This window comes from Eleutherodactylus coqui, chromosome 7 (genome assembly GCF_035609145.1).
Source record: "Eleutherodactylus coqui strain aEleCoq1 chromosome 7, aEleCoq1.hap1, whole genome shotgun sequence".
NCBI classification, from domain to species: domain Eukaryota; kingdom Metazoa; phylum Chordata; class Amphibia; order Anura; family Eleutherodactylidae; genus Eleutherodactylus; species Eleutherodactylus coqui.
In genome coordinates, this window is record NC_089843.1 from 130838967 (window position 1) to 130861226 (window position 22260).

General features: G+C 45.8%; 1 protein-coding gene across 2 annotated transcripts in view; it reads right to left on the reverse strand.

Annotated features, from left to right (window-relative positions):
- The window catches only part of LOC136572793 (uncharacterized), a 68432-nt gene that overhangs the window by 41271 nt on the left and 4901 nt on the right, over window positions 1-22260 (reverse strand). For both annotated transcript variants that reach the window (XM_066573694.1, XM_066573693.1), the window contains exons 2-4: window positions 20099-20218; window positions 10329-10430; window positions 1922-1981 (exon numbers count right to left, since the gene is read on the reverse strand). In XM_066573694.1, the coding sequence (XP_066429791.1) occupies window positions 1922-1981; window positions 10329-10430; window positions 20099-20218 (282 nt within the window). The remainder of the gene's footprint in view (window positions 1-1921; window positions 1982-10328; window positions 10431-20098; window positions 20219-22260) is intronic.

The window sequence follows — 22260 nt, forward strand, 5'->3', positions numbered from 1 at the left end:
GTGGACATACATTCCAGAACTTGGCAAATCTTCACTCTGAAGCATTTGGCCTACTTGCCTCATCGCCAATTTCTGGTTACCCTTTGATTCCTTTCAAAGCTTACCTCAATGCTTGGAAACCATGTCTACTTATCATCTGCAAACAACATTAAAAATTAGGCTACAACTATGAAATTTAGGCTAGACACATAAATATACAACAAATGTTGATGTAATAAAAGTATTATTAATCTCAGAGTAGATGAAACTGGAAAAGCCAAAAAATTTTCAACACTCCCTCATATATGTTCAATAGGACTGTTACTAAATATGGGAAATGTGGGAATCAGACATGTAAATGGCCTTATAGGCTCTTATGGGGCCATATGCTCTCTGTGTAAAACATGAAGAGCACTTGCCCCGAATATACAGCCATGTGAATGGACCCTTATGGACATTTTTAAAGGAACCTATTTCAGGGCCTATTTTATGATGAGTACCAATTGATGATATAACAAGTCGATTGTTGCTGCTTATACAAAGTGCAAAGTTTAAAGGGGATCAAGATACACTTTCCTATGAATGGTTATTTGGTTGACTATCTTCCCATGCAAAGGGGCCTTTAGTCATTACATAGTTATTATATAACATATACATATATGTTGGAAAGCATGGAATAGTCCATTCCTTTTGGCAAAGATTACAGATTTGCAATGTGCAGAATCGAGAAATACTTGGACAATAAGAGTACTGTAACAAAGTAAAATCAGGGGCCTGTCTTGACTGCTACTATTACTGTAATGGAACTGTGCTCCCCCTATACTGCTGCTAGTGATATGTTACTGGGGCCTGTCTAGACTGCTACTACTACTGAAATGGAACTAATACTGTGCTCCCCCTATACTGCTGCTTTGGAATTGTTACTGGGGCCTGTCTTGACTGCTACTATTACTGAAATGGAACTAATACTGTGCTCCCCCTATACTGCTGCTAGTGATATGTTACTGGGGCCTGTCTTGACTGCTACTACTACTGAAATGGAACTAATACTGTGCTCCCCCTATACTGCTGCTTCGGAATTGTTACTGGGGCCTGTCTTGACTGCTACTATTACTGAAATGGAACTAAGACTGTGCTCCCCCTATACTGCTGCTAGTGATATGTTACTGGGGCCTGTCTAGACTGCAACTACTACTGAAATGCAACTAATACTGTGCTCCCCCTATACTGCTGCTTTGGAATTGTTACTGGGGCCTGTCTTGACTGCTACTATTACTGAAATGGGCGGTTGGGCAGCATGTTACCCAGGAGAAGTGCCAGCGGAGTGTCATGCAGGCAGTGATTGTGCTTTGTTGGAGGTAGTGTGGTGCTTAGCTAAGGTATGCCTTGCTAATGAGGGTTTTTCAGAAGTAAAAATTGTTGGGGGGGGTCTCACTCTTGCCGCTATTGTGGCTTAATAGTTAACTTGAGGCTTAATCTTAACTTGAGATGCAGCTCAACGTGTAGCCCCTCGCCTGCCCTATCCATTTCTGTGTCGTTCCCATCACTTTCTTGAATTTCCCAGATTTTCACAAATGAAAACCTTAGCGGAGCATAGGTCCCATACAAAAATGCTCGGGTCGCCCATTGACTTCAATGGGGTTCGTTACTCGAAACGAACCCTCGAGCATCGCGGGAAGTTCGACTCGAGTAACGAGCACCCGAGCATTTTGGTGCTCGCTCATTTCTAATTGCAATTACATTTTGATGGTCCATATTCTTATTATTGAGATCTATTGGTAGAAATATGATATAAAATGCCACCTATATGTTGCCCACTTGAGAAAAAATGTGCTGAAAAAACTTCACAAATGTGACAAAAATATGTTTAAACTGGCGCAGACATTATGTATTAAAAATATATGGGATAATGAAATGCTAAAAATATTTTTCACAAACTTACTTGTGTCAGGTTTCTTAGTAAATGCTACCACGGTAGCAGCAGCAGTGGTTTCTACGTGATCTAACATGAGAAATGTAGAATACAAAAGAAAACACATCAAAATTGAAGTACATTTTAAAGAGAACAGAGTCCACATCTTACAAACCAGTCACATTTTGGACAATTCATTCAAACTGCTGAAAATGAGCGATAATTCGGTTATGCATATAAATGTGAGCATTTGTGCACTTTTCGTTCACTTGTCGTTTAGCGCTGGTTTTTAACCGGCATAAAAACTATTGCTTGATCACTCAAAATTTGTTCCATTTGAATTTAATTCGTCCAGTCTTTTAAGTGATCAAAGGATAGTTTTGTTTGACTTTCAAACACAATGAGTACACTGCTTATTAAAGGCAAACGAATGCCTGGAGGAGACAATGGACTCCTGCTGGGCAGATAAACATCACATAAACACACGCCCAGCTGAGAAAACAACTTGTGAAGGAAATGCAGATGATTAAAAGACATTATCTGTACCTGTAATATTATTCAAAAATGTAGTTAAATTATCCAGTCCTGCTATCTCTACCAATTTCCTTCCCCCATATACATGCACACTCAACTCAGCCGAATGTGCATGTGTCTTGTATGAAGTGAGGGGAGAAAGTCACGGTGACAGCTCTGGCAGTGGCTTATATCCCAAGAGGAACCTCCCGACTCGCTGCTGGTGGCAAGTCGGGAGGTTGCCACACACATTAGATGATCATCTGGTTCCATCATCTAATGCCATCGACTTATCCTCATTTAATGTATATGGTCACCCTAAGTTTATGTGAATATTATGACAGACACTATGACAAGGATGTACTGATAAGTCTCTGTTTTTCCCACTTTCCCCTACTTTTAGACTAATAATGCTTTCATCAAAACATACATTTTTGTTATGAGTCTGCCCAAAACTGCCTAGTTGAGGCATGGCTTTGAAAGGAGTCTTGTTTCTGCAAGATAATACTGCTCCTCAAGGTGGACATACATTCAAGAACTTGGCAAATCTTCACTCTGAAGCATTTGGCACACTTGCCTCATCTGCCAATTTCTGGTTGCCCTTTGATTCCTTACAAAGCTTACCTCAATGCTTGGAAACCATGTCTACTTATCATCTGCAAACAACATTAAAAATTAGGCTACAACTATGAAATTTAGGCTAGACACATAAATATACAACAAATGTAGATGTAATAAAAGTATTATTAATCTAAGATTAGATGAAATTGGAAAAGCCAAAAAATTTTCAACACTCCCTCATATATGTTCAATAGGACTGTTACTAGAGATGAGCGAACGTACTCGTCCGAGTATTAGCGTGTTCGAGATGCTCGTTACTAGAGGCGAGCACCACGCGATGTTCGAGTTACTTTCACTTTCATCTCTGAGACATTGCGCGCTTTTCTGGCCAATAGAAAGACAGGGAAGGCATTACAACTTCCCCCTGCGACGTTCAAGCCCTATACCACCCCCCTGCAGTGAGTGCCTGGCGAGATCAGGTGTCACCCGAGTATATAAATCAGCCACTCCCGCGGCTCGCCACAGAGCATTCTGACAGAGATCAGGGAAAGTGCTGCTGGTGCCGGAGCTGCTATAGGGAGAGCGTTAGGAGTGATTTTAGGCTTCAAGAACCCCAACGGTCCTTCTTAGGGCTACATCTGACCATGTGCAGTACTGTTGAGGCTGCTTTTAGCAGTGTTGCACAATTTTTTTTTTGTATATCGGGCGTGCAGAGCATTGCGTCCGCAGTCTGCAGTCATTGTACAGAGTATAGGGCCAGTACTGGTGAGGCAGAGAAAGAGATATTCAGGCTATATAGGCAGTGGGCTTTTTCCAAAAAATTGCGGAAAATACTACATTTGGGCTGCCTGTGACCGTCTTCAGTTTACTGCGTGTCTGCTGGGGGTAGTAGTCCTAATTAATACACAGCTAAGCGTTACAGCAGGCTTGCGCAAAATTGTTTCCTGGATCTGCTGTCTCTGTTACATCAGCGCCGTCATCCCGCTAGAGGGAAACAGTATACATAATATTATACGCTGCCTACAGTATCTATCTGCTGGGGATAGTAGTCCTAATTAATATGCAGCTAAGCGTTACAGCAGGCTTGCGCAAAATTGTTTCCTGGATCTGCTGTCTCTGTTACATCAGCGCCGTCATCCCGCTAGAGGGAAACAGTATACATAATATTATACGCTGCCTACAGTATCTATCTGCTGGGGATAGTAGTCCTAATTAATATGCAGCTAAGCGTTACAGCAGGCTTGCGCAAAATTGTTTCCTGGATCTGCTGTCTCTGTTACATCAGCGCCGTCCTCCCGCCAGAGGGAAACAGTATACATAATATTATACGCTGCCTACAGTATCTGTCTGCTGTATCAGCTCAGCATTTTAAAAAAATAGAAGTAAAATACTTAAGGCCTACTACTGGCCTTTGGCCACTTGACTGCTTCTGCGCTGTGAATTCCACTAGCTCAGTCATACGCACCTACGTCTCACTACAGGCGTGCGCAAAATTGTTTCCTGGCTCTGCTGTGCGTTCCGTAAGGGAAGTCAGCCTCCAACCACAGGCCAATAAGCCGCACATTTAATTACAGCGTTCTGTTTCTGCACTACTGGTAATACACCATGCTGAGGGGTAGGGGTAGGCCTAGAGGACGTGGACGCGGGCGAGGACACGGAGGCCCAAGTCAGGGTGTGGGCACAGGCCGAGCTCCTGATCCAGGTGTATCGCAGCCGACTGCTGCGGGATTAGGAGAGAGGCACGTTTCTGGCGTCCCCACATTCATCTCACAATTAATGGGTCCACGCGGTAGACCTTTATTAGAAACTGAGCAGTGTGAGCAGGTCCTATCGTGGATGGCAGAAAGTGTATCCAGCAATCTATCGACCACCCAGAATTATGCGCCGTCCACTGCTGCAACTCTGAATCCTCTGGCTGCTGCTCCTCCTTCCTTCCAGCCTCCTCACTCCATTACAATGACACATTCTGAGGAGCAGGCAGACTCCCAGGAACTGTTCCCGGGCCCCTGCCCAGAATGGCCAGCAATGGTTCCTCTCCCACCGGATGAGTTTGTCGTGACCGATGCCCAACCTTTGGAAAGTTCCCGGGGAACGGGGGATGAGGCTGGGGACTTCCGGCAACTGTCTCAAGAGCTTTCAGTGGGTGAGGAGGACGATGACGATGAGACACAGTTGTCTATCACTCAGGTAGTAGTAATTGGAGTAAGTCTGAGGGAGGAGCGCACAGAGGATTCGGAGGAAGAGCAGCAGGACGATGAGGTGACTGACCCCACCTGGTTTGCTACGCCTACTGAGGACAGGTCTTCAGAGGGGGAGGCAAGTGCAGCAGCAGGGAAGGTTGGAAGAGGCAGTGCGGTGGCCAGGGGTAGAGGCAGGGCCAGACCGAATAATCCACCAACTGTTTCCCAAAGCGCCCCCTCACGCCATGCCACCCTGCAGAGGCCGAGGTGCTCAAAGGTCTGGCAGTTTTTCACTGAGAGTGCAGACGACCGACGAACAGTTGTGTGCAACCTTTGTCGCGCCAAGATCAGCCGGGGAGCCACCACCACCAGCATGCGCAGACATATGATGGCCAAGCACCCCACAAGGTGGGACGAAGGCCGTTCACCGCCTCCGGTTTGCACCGCTGCCTCTCCCCCTGTGCCCCAACCTGCCACTGAGATCCAACCCCCCTCTCAGGACACAGGCACTACCGTCTCCTGGCCTGCACCCACACCCTCACCTCTGCTGTCCTCGGCCCCATCCACCAATGTCTCTCAGCGCACCGTCCAGCCGTCGCTAGCGCAAGTGTTGGAGCGCAAGCGCAAGTACGCCGCCACGCACCTGCACGCTCAAGCGTTAAACGTGCACATAGCCAAATTTATCAGCCTGGAGATGCTGCCATATAGGGTTGTGGAAACGGAGGCTTTCAAAGGTATGATGGCGGTCGCGGCCCCGCGCTACTCGGTTCCCAGTCGCCACTACTTTTCCCAATGTGCCGTCCCAGCCCTGCACGACCACGTCTCCCGCAACATTGTACGCGCCCTCACCAACGCGGTTACTGGCAAGGTCCACTTAACAACGGACACGTGGACAAGCACAGGCGGGCAGGGCCACTATATCTCCCTGACAGCACATTGGGTGAATTTAGTGGAGGCTGGGACAGAGTCAGAGACTGGGACCGCTCACGTCCTACCCACCCCCAGAATTGCGGGCCCCAGCTCGGTGGTGGTATCTGCGGCGGTGTATGCTTCCTCCACTAAACCACCCTCCTCCTCCTCCTCCTATGCAACCTCTGTCTCGCAATCAAGATGTGTCAGCAGCAGCACGTCGCCAGTAGTCGCTGTCGCGCGGCGTGGCAGCACAGCGGTGGGCAAGCGTCAGCAGGCCGTGCTGAAACTACTCAGCTTAGGAGAGAAGAGGCACACAGCCCACGAACTGCTGCAGGGTCTGACAGAGCAGACCGAACGCTGGCTTGCGCCGCTGAGCCTCCAACCAGGCATGGTTGTGTGTGACAACGGCCGTAACCTGGTGGCGGCTCTGCAGCTCGGCAGCCTCACGCACGTGCCATGCCTGGCCCACGTCTTTAATTTCGTGGTTCAGCGCTTTCTGAAAAGCTACCCACGCTTGTCATACCTGCTCGGAAAGGTGCGCCGGCTCTGCGCACATTTCCGCAAGTCCCACACGGACGCTGCCACCCTGCGCACCCTGCAACATCGGTTTCATCTGCCAGTGCACCGACTGCTGTGTGACGTGCCCACACGGTGGAACTCTACGCTCCACATGTTGGCCAGGCTCTATGAGCAGCGTAGAGCTATAGTGGAATACCAACTCCAACATAGGCGGCGCAGTGGGAGTCAGCCTCCTCAATTCTTTACAGAAGAGTGGGCCTGGTTGGCAGACATCTGCCAGGTCCTTGGAAACTTTGATGAGTCTACCCAGATGGTGAGCGGCGATGCTGCAATCATTAGCATCACCATTCCCCTGCTATGCCTGTTGAGAAGTTCCCTGCAAAGCATAAAGGCAGACGCTTTGCGCTCGGAAACAGAGGCGGGGGGAGACAGTATGTCGCTGGATAGTCAGAGCACCCTCCTGTCTATATCTCAGCGCGTTGAGGAGGAGGAGGAGCATGAGGAGGATGAGGAGGAGGGGGAAAAGACAGATTGGCCCACTGCTGAGGGTACCCATGCTGCTTGCCTGTCATCCTTTCAGCGTGTATGGCCTGAGGAGGAGGTGGAGGAGGATCCTGAAAGTGATCTTCCTAGTGAGGAAAGCCATGTCTTGCGTACAGGTACCCTGGCACACATGGCTGACTTCATGTTAGGATGCCTTTCTCATGACCCTCGCGTTACACGCATTCTGGCCACTACGGATTACTGGGTGTACACATTGCTCGACCCACGGTATAAGGAGAACCTTTCCACTCTCATACGTGAAGAGGAAAGGGGTTCGAGAGTGATGCTATACCACAGGACCCTGGCGGACAAACTGATGGTAAAATTCCTATCCGACAGCGCTAGTGGCCGAAGGCGCAGTTCCGAGGGCCAGGTAGCACGGGAGGCGCAGAGATCAGGCAGCATGTACAGTACAGGCAGGGGAACACTCTCTAAGGCCTTTGACAGCTTTCTGGCTCCCCAGCAAGACTGTGTCACCGCTCCCCAGTCAAGGCTGAGTCGGCGGGAGCACTGTAAAAGGATGGTGAGGGAGTACGTAGCCGATCGCACGACCGTCCTCGGTGACGCCTCTGCCCCCTACAACTACTGGGTGTCGAAGCTGGACAAATGGCCTGAACTCGCGCTGTATGCCCTGGAGGTGCTTGCTTGTCCTGTGGCTAGCGTCTTGTCAGAGAGGGTGTTTAGTGCGGCTGGGGGAATCATCACAGATAAGCGTACCCGCCTGTAAACCGACAGTGCCGACAGGCTTACACTCATCAAGATGAACAAAGCCTGGATTTCCCCAGACTTCTCTTTTCCACCAGCGGACAGCAGCGATACCTAAACAATACGTAGGCTGCACCCGCGGATGGAAGCATTGTTCTCTATCACCATCAAAAACGTGGACCTTTTAGCTTCATCAATCTGTGTATAATATTCATCCTCCTCCTCCTGCTCCTCCTCATGAAACCTGACGTAATCACGCCGAACGGGCAATTTTTCTTAGGCCCACAAGGCTCAGTCATATTACTTTTGTAAACAATTTTTATACGTTTCAATGCTCATTAAAGCGTTGAAACTTGCACCTGAACCAATTTTTATTTTAACTGGGCTGCCTCCAGGCCTAGTTACAAATTAAGCCACATTAACCAAAGCGATTAATGGGTTTCACCTGCCCTCTTGGTTGGGCATGGGCAATTTTTCTGAGGTACATTAGTACTGTTGGTACACCAATTTTTTGGGGCCCTCGCCTACAGTGTAATCCAATTAATTTTTTGCCCACCTGCATTAAAGCTGACGTTACATCAGCTGTGCTGGGCACTGCAATGGGATATATTTATGTACCGCCGGTGGCTTCCTGGCACCCACCCATGCTGTCGGTCCACACGGAGTTGTAACTGCATGTGTCCACTTCTAAAGAACCCCAGTCTGACTGGGGCATGCAGTGTGGGCCGAAGCCCACCTGCATTAAACATGACATTACCTCAGCTGTGCTGGGCACTGCAATGGGATATATTTATGTACCGTCGGTGGGTTCCAAGGAGCCACCCATGCTGTGGGTCCACACGGAGTTGTAACTGTATGTGTCCACTTCTAAAGAACCCCAGTCTGACTGGGGCATGCAGTGTGGGCCGAAGCCCACCTGCATTAAACATGACATTACCTCAGCTGTGATGGGCAATGCAATGGGATATATTTATGTATCGCCGGTGGCTTCCTGGCACCCATCCATGCTGTCGGTCCACAGGGACTTCACAATAGGAAGTTGTACCTGCCTGTGTCTATGAATTAAAAACCCCGGTCAGGTTGAGGCATGCAGTGTGGGCCAAAGCCCAACTGTATTTAATCTGATGTTAGCTCTGCTGTCCAGGGCACTGCAATGGGATACATTTATATACAGCCGGTGGGTTCCAGAGAGCCACCCATGCTGTGGGTGCACACGGAATTCCCATTGCGGAGTTGTACCTGCCTGTGACTATTTATAAAAAAACGCGGTCTGACTGGGGCATGCAGACACCTTGACAGAATGAATAGTGTGTGGCACATAGGTTCCCCATTGCTATGCCCACGTTTGCAGCTCCTGATGGAGTTGGCACAGGATTGGAGTTCTCATTGCTTCTGTACAGCATTGTGGGCTATCGCCCCGCCCCTTTTAAAGAGGGTCTCTGCCTAGCCGTGCCAACCCTCTGCAGTGTGTGCCTGCAGTTCCTCCTCATGGCAGACGCACTTATAAATAGACATGAGGGTGGTGTGGCTATGAGGCCAGCGTGTGGCATGAGTGCAGCTGAAGGCTGCGCAGGGACACTTTGCTGTGCGCTGTGGACACTGCGTCGTGCGGGGGGGGGGGGGGGTTGGGCAGCATGTAACCCAGGAGAAGTGGCAGCGGAGTGTCATGCAGGCAGTGATTGTGCTTTGTTGGAGGTAGTGTGGTGCTTAACTAAGGTATGCATTGCTAATGAGGGCTTTTCAGAAGTAAAAGTTGCTGGGAGGGGGGGGGCACTCTTGCCGCTATTGTGGCTTAATAGTGGGACCTGTGAACTTGAGATGCAGCCCAACATGTAGCCCCTCGCCTGCCCTATCCGTTGCTGTGTCGTTCCCATCACTTTCTTGAATTGCCCAGATTTTCACAAATGGAAACCTTAGCGAGCATCGGCGATATACAAAAATGCTCCCGTCGCCCATTGACTTCAATGGGGTTCGTTACTCGAAACGAACCCTCGAGCATCGCGAAAATTTCGTCCCGAGTAACGAGCACCCGAGCATTTTGGTGCTCGCTCATCTCTATCTGTTACTAAATATGGGAACTGTGGGAATCAGACATGTAAATGGCCTTATATGGGACCATATGCTCGCTGTGTAAAACATGAAGAGCACTTGCCCCGAATATACAGCCATGTGAATGGACCCTTATGGACATTTTTAAAGGAACCTATTTCAGGGCCTATTTTATGATGAGTACCAATTGATGATATAACAAGTCGATTGTTGCTGCTTATACAAAGTGCAAAGTTTAAAGGGGATCAAGATACACTTTCCTATGAACGGTTATTTGGTTGACTATCTTCCCATGCAAAGGAGCCTTTAGTCATTACATAGATATCATATAACATATACATATCTGTTGGAAAGCATGGAATAGTCCATTCCTTTGCAGGAATCGAGAAATACTTGGATAATAAGAGTACTGTAACAAAGTAAAATCAGTTGAATTTACTTTTACTTCTTCTTACCTTGCGTAGGTTTGATTTTACTGTCGGCTACAGAATCATTTGTTGTAATGTGCGTTGTATTTGCATCCTCGAGTACTGGTAATGTTGATGCATTTGAAATATCTGAGATTCCAAGAAGATTTAAGGAAAGCAAAAACAACTAATTAAATTAAAGAATAAGGCAACAAATTTAAAAAAAAACTGAACCATTAAGGGGGTTGTCCAAATTAATGAATAAAAATGGGCTCCCCATGAGCAAACATAATAGAGAAATACAAAGTGAAATCAATGGGAGCAGAGTCTACAATTAGCAACCCAGGCCACTGCAATGCAGATGGAGCTGTCAGCTTCCGGTTCCATCTACACTTATAGCAGGCCCAATATCAACTGATTGCTGGGGGTCCCGAGCAGCAGACCCCATGGTCAACTATTGATGGCCTCTCCTGAGGATAGATCATCAATAGTAAAGACCTGGACAACCTGTTCAAAGTATAGTTTCTGAAAACATATATAGCTGTAGTCGTAAGTGTGGCTAGCTAAGTAAAAGTAAGTCTGCAGTAAATCTTATCTCTCCTGCTAGTGTGAACACACCCGGTCACCCCGTGCCTCGTCAGTACTGATAAAACTGAATGCCAAGCATGCTAAATAGTACATAGAAATAGAATATATGTAAGAACATTACATATAGTATTTTCTACACGGGGTTCATGTCGGGCCATAAGATAGAGTAGCGAGGAGCTGCACCTGCTGCCGAAAGTGTCCTACAAGCTATCTGGAGGGAATACAGCACTGACTCTAATCTACAGCAACATATATCAGACAGTGCCCATCCGTCAGACACAACATAAAAACCGTCCCTGCGTATGCAAAAAAGCACAGTACAGTGCGCATGCACTCGGTCAAAAGCACCTCATTCATAGTGCAAATATGTTGCACTGAAGTGTACGCATTTGTGCATATGCCTGTGTGAAGCTGCCCTTTGACTGCATCTCAACTGCACCATATGAATACACCCTTAGGACTCTTTCACAAGGGTGTTGCAAAACTTGCCGACAACCGCATGTACAAGAGAAAGCCCCAACCAGGTGCCGGCTAAATCTTCCATTTTTTCTGTAAAACACAGCTGCAGCCCAGAATTCCATGGGCCGGGGGGAGAGACCATAGCGCTGCTAAAGTCTCTCCCCCCTCTCCTGCCCAGCTTATGGCAGCAATAGAAGCTCCCATAAAAGCCTATGGGAGCTGCTGGCAAGGGGAGGGGGGTGGACTTTAGCAGCACTTGCCACGTTAAATTCCCTCCTACTTCCTCCCCAGCCTATGGGAGCTGTCGGCACGGGGAGGGACTTCAGCAATGCGAGTCACTGCTAAACTCCCTCCACTTCCCTTTTCAGATGGCTTTTATAGGCTCCCATAGGAGTCTATGGCAACGGCCGGAGTATTCCAGCAAAAGATGGGACAATTCCTATCTTTTCCGATGGTGCGTAAAAGTGGCCGTCCGGAATGCGCACCATGTGCTTTATCTTCTCCGGATGGCTGATTTTACGCAACAGATGCATTGGAATCTAACGCTTCAGATGGTCCCAACTTGCTTGTGTGAAAAAGGGCTTAAGGGAGTGTGCACAGGTAGTGGATTTTGTCACAATGATGTCTACTACAAATCCAAATCAAAATTTGCAACATTACAGATTTTGTCGCAGATTTTGGTACAGAAATTCTGCAGCAGGAAATCTGCACCAATTCCACTGCTTGTGAACATATCCAAGAGATAAACATTCAGCAAAGAAGGGATAACTTGCTGGTTGCAAACTATCAAATGCATAAGAAAATGGAGAAAGTCCAGTGTTGGGTTAAAAACCTTTAGTCTGGGGTCATGTGGTTTTGTTCCAAGCACCCCATTGGCTATTCACTGTGATATATGTGATACTCACATGTGCCTCCTTCACATGGGCGACACAGCATCAACACAAGAAAACTGCAGTGATATCGCATCGCTGTTCCGTGCAATATCGCAGCGATTTTGTAGCGCTCCAAAGTTTTTTTCATTTTTGGGGGGGGGGAGGAGGGGGGGAGTGGTCTGGAAATATAAGCCCTACCACGAAAATAAGCCCTAGCTGCAGAAAAAAAAAACATCACCTTAGAAGAGCTGTCCGGGGCTCAGCTGCATCTTCCTCCCAGTCCCGGAAGTGTTCTTCATCTCTTCTGGTCGGGGATTGAAAAATCCCTGCCTCCTGGAAGCGCTGCCTCTGATTGGAAGATGCTTAGCCAATCAGAGCCAGCACTCAAACCAATCACAGCCATTTATCAAGTGCTGGCTCTCATTGGTTAAGTGTTAGCCAATCAGAGGCAGTGCTTCCAGGGACAGTGGATTTTTCAGTCCTCAGCTAGACAAGATGAAGAAAAACAGTGTCGGGGACCGGGAAAAAGATGCAGCCGAACCGGACAGCACCAGAGAGGGGATGTATTCTTTTGATTATTATTTTTCCCTACAGCTAGGGCTTAGTTTATGGCTTTGACAGAAGGATTTCCTACTGTCAAAGTTGCATCGCACGAAAATCGCGTTTTTGTGTGATGCGATGCAACAGAGAGAAAGGTTCCATAGTGAAACATGGGCTACAAAACCTCGCTTGTCGCGTGCATATCGCGCAACCAGCAAGGTTTTGGACTAGCAATGTTGCATGCTACAAAACATCGCAAATGTGAAGAAACCCATTAGAAAGCTTGGGCTTCACATACATGCAATTTGTAGCATTGTCACAACACAAAAATATTGTGCGACTTTGTCGCCTGTGTGAAGGAGGCCTTAATGTCTATGATTAGGTGCAACATGCTTGCCTGAAACATGTACGACGGCACATGTCCTTTTGTTCCTCCATGTCTGTTTGGATCATCTAATAAAAACCAAAAGCTTTTAACCCAACCCTGGACTTTCTCCATTTTCCTGTGCATCAGTTGTGGTTTCCAGCCACTCCGTGCATGGGAGCGTCTGCAGAGGAGCTGGTTTGTGGTTTGCATTTTAAACTATCAAATAGGACCTTGTGTTCAGGATAACAACTGGAACATTTTTTTAGAACCTGTAGTAAAATGCATTTCAGCACTGTTCATGGTGTCCAATTCAGAAGAAACTGTACGCCATTTCTTTTTTAAATTGTTTGTTTGAGTGTACTGTCAAAGTTAAAATGTTTTTGTGCGTACATAGGTGCATACATAGCTGTACATTTGTGTACGCGCAAAAACACACGTGTATGAAGGTCTGTGCATTGCCTTCAATGGAGCCGCGGCTGCTGCTGGCGGCTCCATTGAAGGCAATGGTCGTCGGCACCCCTAAATTGCTTTTCAGGGAAGGGCTTTACATATAAGCCCTTACCTGAAAAACAAGAATTTAGTGCAAAATAAAAAAAATGCTTACCCCTGTGTCCCCGCAGGGATGAAGAACACATCTGCCGCATGCGGCACATGTTTCCTTCATCCCCGAAAGGAAAAAAAAATCCCTGCTGCACCTGCCACATCTGTGACAGATGCAGCAAAGGAATTCTTCATCCTTGAGGGGAATAAAGAATTCCCTACCACAGCTGTCACAGATGACAGCTGCGGTAGGGGATCCAGCTACCGGCATCCAGTAATTGTTTTTCAGGGAAGGGCTTTAAACATAAGGCCTTCCCTGAAAAAAAGGAAAAGTGGTGTTAAAAATTTTAAAAAAACATACTCGCCTTCCTTCCTCTGCCGGGGCTCAGCCGCGTCCTCTCAGCGCTGTCCCTGGCTCTCCAATGCAGTGCCTTCAGCAGGCAGGGATTTAAAATCCCCGCCTGCTGAAAGAGCTGCTTGTGATTGGCTGAGGAGCAAGTTTATGCAGCATGGTGAATGCTGTAAAAACAAAATTGATGTTTTTTCATCTTATTCACCCAAAATATTTAGTGCAAAACATACCTTACTCAATGACAATAAGGAACCCCTCATAACGTACTGGAAAAATCCTCCATTTGTAGTCAAGCATGCCTGAACCTGACGCTCCATACTGGTGAATGTTCTGCTAAGAATGTCGGGAGGAACTGCAGCAATTTCTAGCATGATGTTCCTTTTCATTTCCTGGATAGTTTGTGGCTTATTCCAGTAAATTTTCACCTTCAAGATGCTCTACAAGAAAAAGCCTGGCCACTGTGTTTACCTGAGGAAATTCTTTTAGTAATGATTCAATCCCCAGAAAATTCTCAAATCTCGGGAGCGTTTGCATTGGAGGTGTTGCAGGTTGACCCATCCTGGTGAAAGTAGCCGGTGCTAATTTCTTCATTGTCCAATTGATTTATGAATGCATGGAAAATCTCCACATGCACTGCACTGGTCCCAATACTGTCAAAAAAATGGGGCCAATTATATTTGTTGCCGTGATATCATGAGCCATAAGACAATTTTTACAGGAAGAAGCAGGGTCTTGTGGATTTCGTTAGGATTTTCAGCTGCCCACATCCAGGTATTTATGAAAATGCACCTTGTTTGTAAACTATCAAAAATATTTGGATTGTCAGTGACAAATGCTTCAAACCAATGGTAGTACATAAGGGGTTTGTCTTTATTGGGGGCCTTTCAAATCATGCACCACAGTCACTCAATGCGCATGAAGACGAGTTCTCTTTGCAGCTCTTTGGCACATGAATATTCCATTTGCTGAGCCAATTTGCAGAAAAACTTTCTTGGAGAAACCAATAATCTGTCTTCAATGTACTGCACTATTTTTGCGGCATTTTCGGACTACCTCCACCCTGCAAGTCTAACAATGATGCTGTTGTGTCCAGTTACTGTACCAATTTCTGAACACACGACTTTTGGCGGTAGCTTTCTGACTTCAAATTCCTTCACAGATCCAGTTTGACAGGATTTAATGGGTCCTTGTTTCCAATAGATACGCACAATGAACACATGATCTTGCACAGTATAATGAAACATGAGTAGTACAGGCTCCGATTGACTACATGACTGAAGAATAATATGGCTGTCGGGTTGGCATGGTGTGCTAAGCAAGACAGCCAGGCTAGCCATTCCATCTCCCTTGCTGGTGACGGCCACCATGTGGATGGCAACAGTCGGATTAAGGAGGACCCACTGAACATGTTATGAGGGGTTCTTGATTCACAATGGGTTAGGTATGTTTTGATCATATTTCACTGAAATGTGTTTATTAGTCTTGGAGTTATAGCTTGTTTATCCAGGCCTCCAGTGAGTGGGACATAGTAACATAGTAACATAGTATGTAAGGCCGAATGAAGACATTGTCCATCTAGTCCAGCCTGTCTATCCTACTGTGTTGATCCAGAGGAAGGCAAAAAACCCCAAGGCCAGAAGCCAATTAGCCCTTTTGGGGGAAAAATTCCTTCCCGACTCCCTAATGGCAATCAGACTGTTCCCTGGATCAACCCCTAATAGTTCCTACCTGCCTGTATACCAGGATTGACACTTAACCTAATATTTATATCCTGTAATATACTTCTTCTCCAGAAAGACATCAAGTCCCCTTTTAAACTCCTCTATCGATTTTGCCATCACTACTTCCTCCGGTAGAGAGTTCCACAGTCTAACTGCTCTTACAGTAAAGAACCCCTTTCTATGTTGGTGATGAAACCTACTTTCCTCTAATCGTAGCGGATGTCCTCTTGTTACCTTTGTGGTCCTGGGTGTAAACAGATCACGGGAGAGATCCATGTGTTATCCCCTCATGTACTTATACATGGTTATTTGGTCGCCTCTTAACCTTCTTTTTTCTAGAGTAAATAGTCCCAATTTGGATAGCCTCTCTGGGTATTCCAGTCCCGTCATTCCATGTATTAGTTTAGTTGCCCTTCTTTGAACCCCTTCAAGCACTTGTACAATGCATTATAAGTATCTCAAAATGGTCCCAATAAAAACTACAACTCACCACACAACGAACAAGCCGCCATATGGCTATGTTGATGGGAAAAATTGAGATAGGAAAATCCTGCCACATCCATAAGTACCAAACTAAGCCAAGTCCTTTAGGCCATTAAAGAATGTTGTCTGATTACAACCTCGCTTTAATAGGGTTGACAGGGTTAAAATAATAAACTGAAACATACTTACCCCTCCGTGACCGCCAGAATCCAGCGCAGTTATGGTCTTGTTGTTTCTTGTGATTGCTGGAGTCACATGAACTCAGGTGACCACTGGAGCTAATAAGAGACTGTAGGGTCACCTCTAATTCTCCTGTCATCCGTGCTCACATCCTGAGTGCCATGATGCCAGGAATTCAGGAACGTGATGCTGCAGCCTTACTGCACAACAACCAGCAAGACCACAGCGGTCCTGCAGCATTGGATCCTGGCGGCCATGGAGGGGTGAGTACAGTATGCTTTAGTTTATTATTTTAACTTCTTCAGCCCTATTGAAGCAGGGTTGTCCACTGAGCGGGCATCCCTTGTAAGCATATATTCACAGATGGCAGATTTTGAAAATTCACAGCAAATCCATAGCAGTAAATCCACACCAAATGGTGCTGATTTTTAAGTAGATTTTGGGGTTGATTCACTGTGTATTTTACCCCTGCAATTGAAGGGGTGAAATCTGCATCAATTCCACACAGTTTGGTGCAGACTTGCCACTACAAAAAATCTGCAGCAAAATCCACCATCTTGGAACATGCCTTTTAATGTCTAGACCTGCCTTTGAGCATATGAGCTGTGAGTACCTTCTTTCTATAAGAAAGAAGGATATATTTAATGGTGGCTTCACACCTGCATCAGGAGTTCTGGTTTCCTGCTTCTTTCGGAGGAGCAGGAAATGGTAATCCCTGTGGCTCTGTTTTAGGAAAGAACTGAGCAGCACCAAACTGACCCCACCTCCTATATATTTGTCCATGTCTGTTCGTTTGTTCGAGCATCTTGCACAAACTGTACGACTGGTTGACATAAAATTTTGCACATAGTATAATCTCGACCCGGAGAAGGTTATAGGCTAAAAAAAATTCAGAAATGTGGTCAAAATCTAACAGTAAATCAACAAACAGTACAAAAAACAGTTTTTGGTGCCCATAGCAACCAATCACAGACCAGCTTTCGTTTTACCTTAGCACTATGGATTAAATAGTGTTGCCAATAGCAACCAATCACAGAGTAGCTTTCATTTTATCTCAGCACTGAGAATTGAAAACTGTTGCCCATAGCAACCAATCACAGCCCAACTTTCATTTTAACTCAGCACAAAGAAGATTAAAAGCTGTTGCCTATAGCAACCAATCACAGCACAGCTTTCATTTTACCTCAGCAGTATAATATATAGCAACTAGAGATGAGCGAGCGTACTCGGTAAAGCAAATTATTGCCTTTTTCGAGTACATGCCCGCTCATCTCAAAAGATTCGGGTGCCGGTGGGGGTGAGCGGTGAGTTGCGGGAGTGAGCAGGGAAGAGCGGGGGGGGGGGAGAGATTTTCCCCCCCGTTCCTCCCCACTCTCCCCAGCCGGCACCCGAATCTTTTGAGATGAGCGGGCATGTTCTCGAAAATGGCAATACTCGCTCGAGTAATTTGCCTTAGCGAGTACGGTTGCTCATCTCTAATAGCAACCAATGACAGCGCAGCTTTCATTTTAACTCAGCAGAACAACGAATGAAAGCTGAGCTATGACTGGTTGCTTGTGGCAACAAAAAATGCCAAATTTTACTTAAATCGGACCAGAACTGGGGATTTGTATATGACACAAACAAACAGATTTTGTGTTTTAGATATAAGATGTCAAGCAAGCGAAGGACGTGTTTGGGCAAAAGGACAACAGCCGCACTTAAAGTAGCAGCTGCTCAAGTAGTTGCAGTGTCGGAGCAAACTAACACCCGACTCAAGAATCAACACACTCGACAAGCCATCGCTCGACTAGCTGAGATGCCGGAACAAACTAACGGCCAACTCCAGAATCAACGCGAGCGACAAGACGCGCTCTAATTGTAGAAATTGACAAAGCGAAGCATGCCCGACATTCTTCAGACTGAGAGAGACACTGAATTTTGAGAAGAACAGCCTGGAAATTCTTGGAGGGGGGAGCTTTTAGATACAATGCAAACAATAACTCTGAGTGTCATTCCCAGCTTTCTATTGGACGAATGAACAAACCATGTTCATATTGCAATGCTCTAATGTGGCCCAAGGAGACCCCTGGACTATGTTGCTGTGGTGGAAAGGTTTTACTATCAAAGCTTAGAACTCCTCCTAAATCACTAGAGACTCTTATGTCAGGGTCATCTTCCGGATCTAAGACAATACATTAACATAGCATTAATCAGCGTAGGTGTCCTTCGACGTTCTGATATCATCTTTTCTTACTTAAAATGTCACGTTTTGTATTGCACGCGTTCTGTATCCGGTACCCAGGCTACTTGACTATAATGGGGTTTGTTCCATTTCTGTTTAACTACCCTAGCCCTGCATTGTCCTGGATGAAAATTATTCTGTGCCGAATCTGCGACAGAATCTTAGACCAGATATTACCGCTATCAAACACATTGGTAAACATGGAACAGTCCCTTTACTGTTACCTTTGCAAAGATTAAGGGGATATATGGGGAAACTATTTTTTTCCCAAACTGGCTCAGCCTGCTTTAGTAACATAACAGAAGACAATGGAGTAGCTTCTACGGATTTCGGAAGTCACTGTTGACCCCTAAGGCAGAGGGGCCCAAATCCCCGCCTTGACGCTGTAGCAGCCAAGGCTGTCATCACTGTGCCCCTCCGCCTGTGACTGCACACCCCCACTGCAACTCTGGTCCATATCTGCACCGACAGCTTCACGCACATCGCTGCTGCCTGAGTGACCCAACTTCTTTCCTGGCTCCTCCTGCACTGAGAACAGAAGACATGGGGGAGCAGTCAGGGTGCTTAGGTAGCAGCAGTGTCAGTGAAGTTACCTCTTCCCCACAAACACTATAACTGTGCGTTGGGGCATCACAGGAGGGCACACTGTAACTGTGTGTGGATCAGAAAGGAAGACACTATATAACAATATGGGTGGTGGTCACAAGGGGAGGCACTCTAACCATAGGGGGGGTGGAGGGTTGCAAAGGGGAGGCACTATAACTGTCGTAGTCACAAAAAGAGGCACTATGTGTGTAGGGAGCACTGAGAAGATGGTGAGCTTGTCTTCAGAGAAGAGTAGTGGTTAAAAGTTCGAAGTCTTCATGTTGGTCTGAACTTCGGAGGGAATAATGCATGCATTTTGGAGCTTGTGCCCCTAATCTTTCAAGACTTTTTAGTAATGTTCCTCACTGCTAGTGCTGCACCACTAAAGAGAGCCAGATATGCAGTGGAGAGTTCCTGGCGGACCACAGCCAGCAACCATGAAAAGCAGTATGGCGGGGACCAAAGCTAAATTTTTACACCAGGGCCAATGAGCATTTAGTTATGTTCTTGACAGAAGACATGCTTATTTTCTGCTTCCCTACAGCTTTTGTTCCACTGCTGCTCTGTCCCTGCTGATCTTCTTCACTTCTGGGTGGAGAGTGATGAAGACACAAAACCAGGTCATTTGACTCTGCTGCCATTCACCAGCTGAAGGTAGATTGTGATTGGTTGGAACCGTCATATGACCCTGGTGTTGGGGTATACTTTCCTGCTTCCTCCACCTGGAAGTGAAAACTAGCAGGGGAGCAAGGAAGGTGAGCATATCTTCTGTTATGTTACTACAGTAGGTTGAGCCAGTTTGTGGAAAAAGAGTGCTTCTCTGGATAACCCCTTTAAAGATTTGTAGTGTGCAGTATCTAAGGATACTTGGACCATAGGAGTATTGTAACAAAATACTTTTACTTACCTTGTGCTTTAGTTTCAAGGTCAGTGTGAGCTAAAGAGATACTGTGCACAGTACTTGTGTCCACGGGTGCTGATGATGTTCCTACATGTGAGATATCTAAAAATCCAAGAAGAAGAAGACCTATGGAAAGCAAAAACAAGAAGTTACATTGAAAGAGTACAAAATAAATTGAAAAATCCTACACCATTAACGTAGGAGTCAAAGATCTAATTTACCTGCACTACATTATCACAACACTCATTCTACTATTATGTTTGACATTTTTCAATCTCCAAAATACAAGTATGCAGAAGTCAAAAACAGAGAATCAAAAAGATGTTTTTGACCAGTGATTTACTGTTTAAAACGTGAGTTGTTTCCAAACTTCTGGAAGTTCCTGTATTTCTAGTGGACGTGACCAGAAGAATCGTTGGCATGCTGGCAATGGCAGCAGTCCACATAAGTGCTATCGCCCTATGGATTCCCCCCCCCCCCCCCCCCAATCTTGATAGCTTACACTTCTGCTAGTCTGGATGCCTGACTCCTTCCCCTGCCTTACTATACCGAGAATAGGAGATGGAAAGGAGTTGGGCTCTGCACTGCATGGACTGTGGTGTCTTTACAAGCAATAGTGTGTACTATCAAGATTTCCAGCAGCTGGGGGATAAAGGCTGCTGGGGGCACCTTAACTTTGTGGGGCCAAATAGCACTACTATCACTTTGTGGGGGCATTGAATGGAAAATATTTCTTTGTTATTATTATATTATTATTTTGTGGGGTCAGAAATGGGGTACTATAACTATATGGGGCCATAGAGGGGGCACTATCACTTTGTGGCACCGGAGATAGGGGGCTATTACTTTCTGGGTTAACAGAGGAGGCACCAGTACTATGGTGGGGGTGCTGAGAGGGGCATTAAGCATATTTGCGCAGGCACCACTCATTCACACTGCTGTGTTGGTGATCACGGGTATGTGCTGCATTTAGCACATACATGCGCAGGCAGATGTGTGTGTTTGCGCACCTCCCATAGACCTCTATGAGGCTCTTTGGTGCATAAACACATACAAAATAGAGCAGGTCCTATTTTTGCGCTCGTTGTTTATTATTTTGAGGTATTGTACATTCTAGAGCTAAACCGCTGTATCTAAGCCCACTGTTATAAAAGCTGTCTTGTAGATATGGTGCCTGTAAGATGACAGATCCAAGAAGACCATATACCATATCGAGGGGTTGGGGCTGCAAGCTGAACTTTTGCACCCAGACTTTTGAGCCTTTAGCTACACCCCTGCCCTTCTGTTACTTATATTATCCATAAATCTACAACCAGAGATTCATCATTTACTTTGCTAAAGTACAGCTTCCGAAAACATACAGCACATGAGCTTAGTAGTAAGTACTGTTAAAGAAGAAAAAGTCGTCAGTACATCTTATCTTGCCTTGTCAGTGTGAACACACCCTGTGCCTCCTCAGTACTGATAAAAATGACTGACAACTTTTAAGCTTGTTGGTTCGGGATACGGAGTACAGGGATATATTTACACTCTTGGTGGAAAATATCCTAGAGATGTGTTTGACATAGAGTATATATATATATATATATATATTCATTCTCATGACTAATATCAAATGCTGCAACGTTAGTATGTTTTTGAAAAATAGAAGGGTTTAATAGTTTATGTTTGTCACTCAGCAAAATGCTAAGTGAATGAACAAAAAAATATTTGGTGTGACCAGCCTTTGTCTTGACAACATCAATTCTTTTAGGTACACTTGCAGACAGTTTTAAAAGGAACTCGGCAGGGAGGTTGTTAGAAACATCTTGGAGAACTTCTGGTCTTCTGGAAATCTTCTGTGGATTTAGCCTTGCTTATATCTTTCTGTCTCTTCATGTAATCCCAGATAGACTCATAATGCTAGGCTCTGTGGGGCCATCTCAACATTTTGTAGGACATCTTGTTCTTTTTTATGCTGAAGAAAGTTGTTAATGACATTGGTTGTGTGTTTGGGGTTATTGTCCTGCTGTAGAATAAATTTAGCGTCAATCAGATGCCTTCTATTTTTGAAAAAAATTCCTACTTTGCAGCAATTTTTCCACACCTGCCTAAACTTTTACACAGTACTGTATATATAAGGTTTATAATGTCATTTCCAAACAATTTGGATTCCATCATTCTACAGT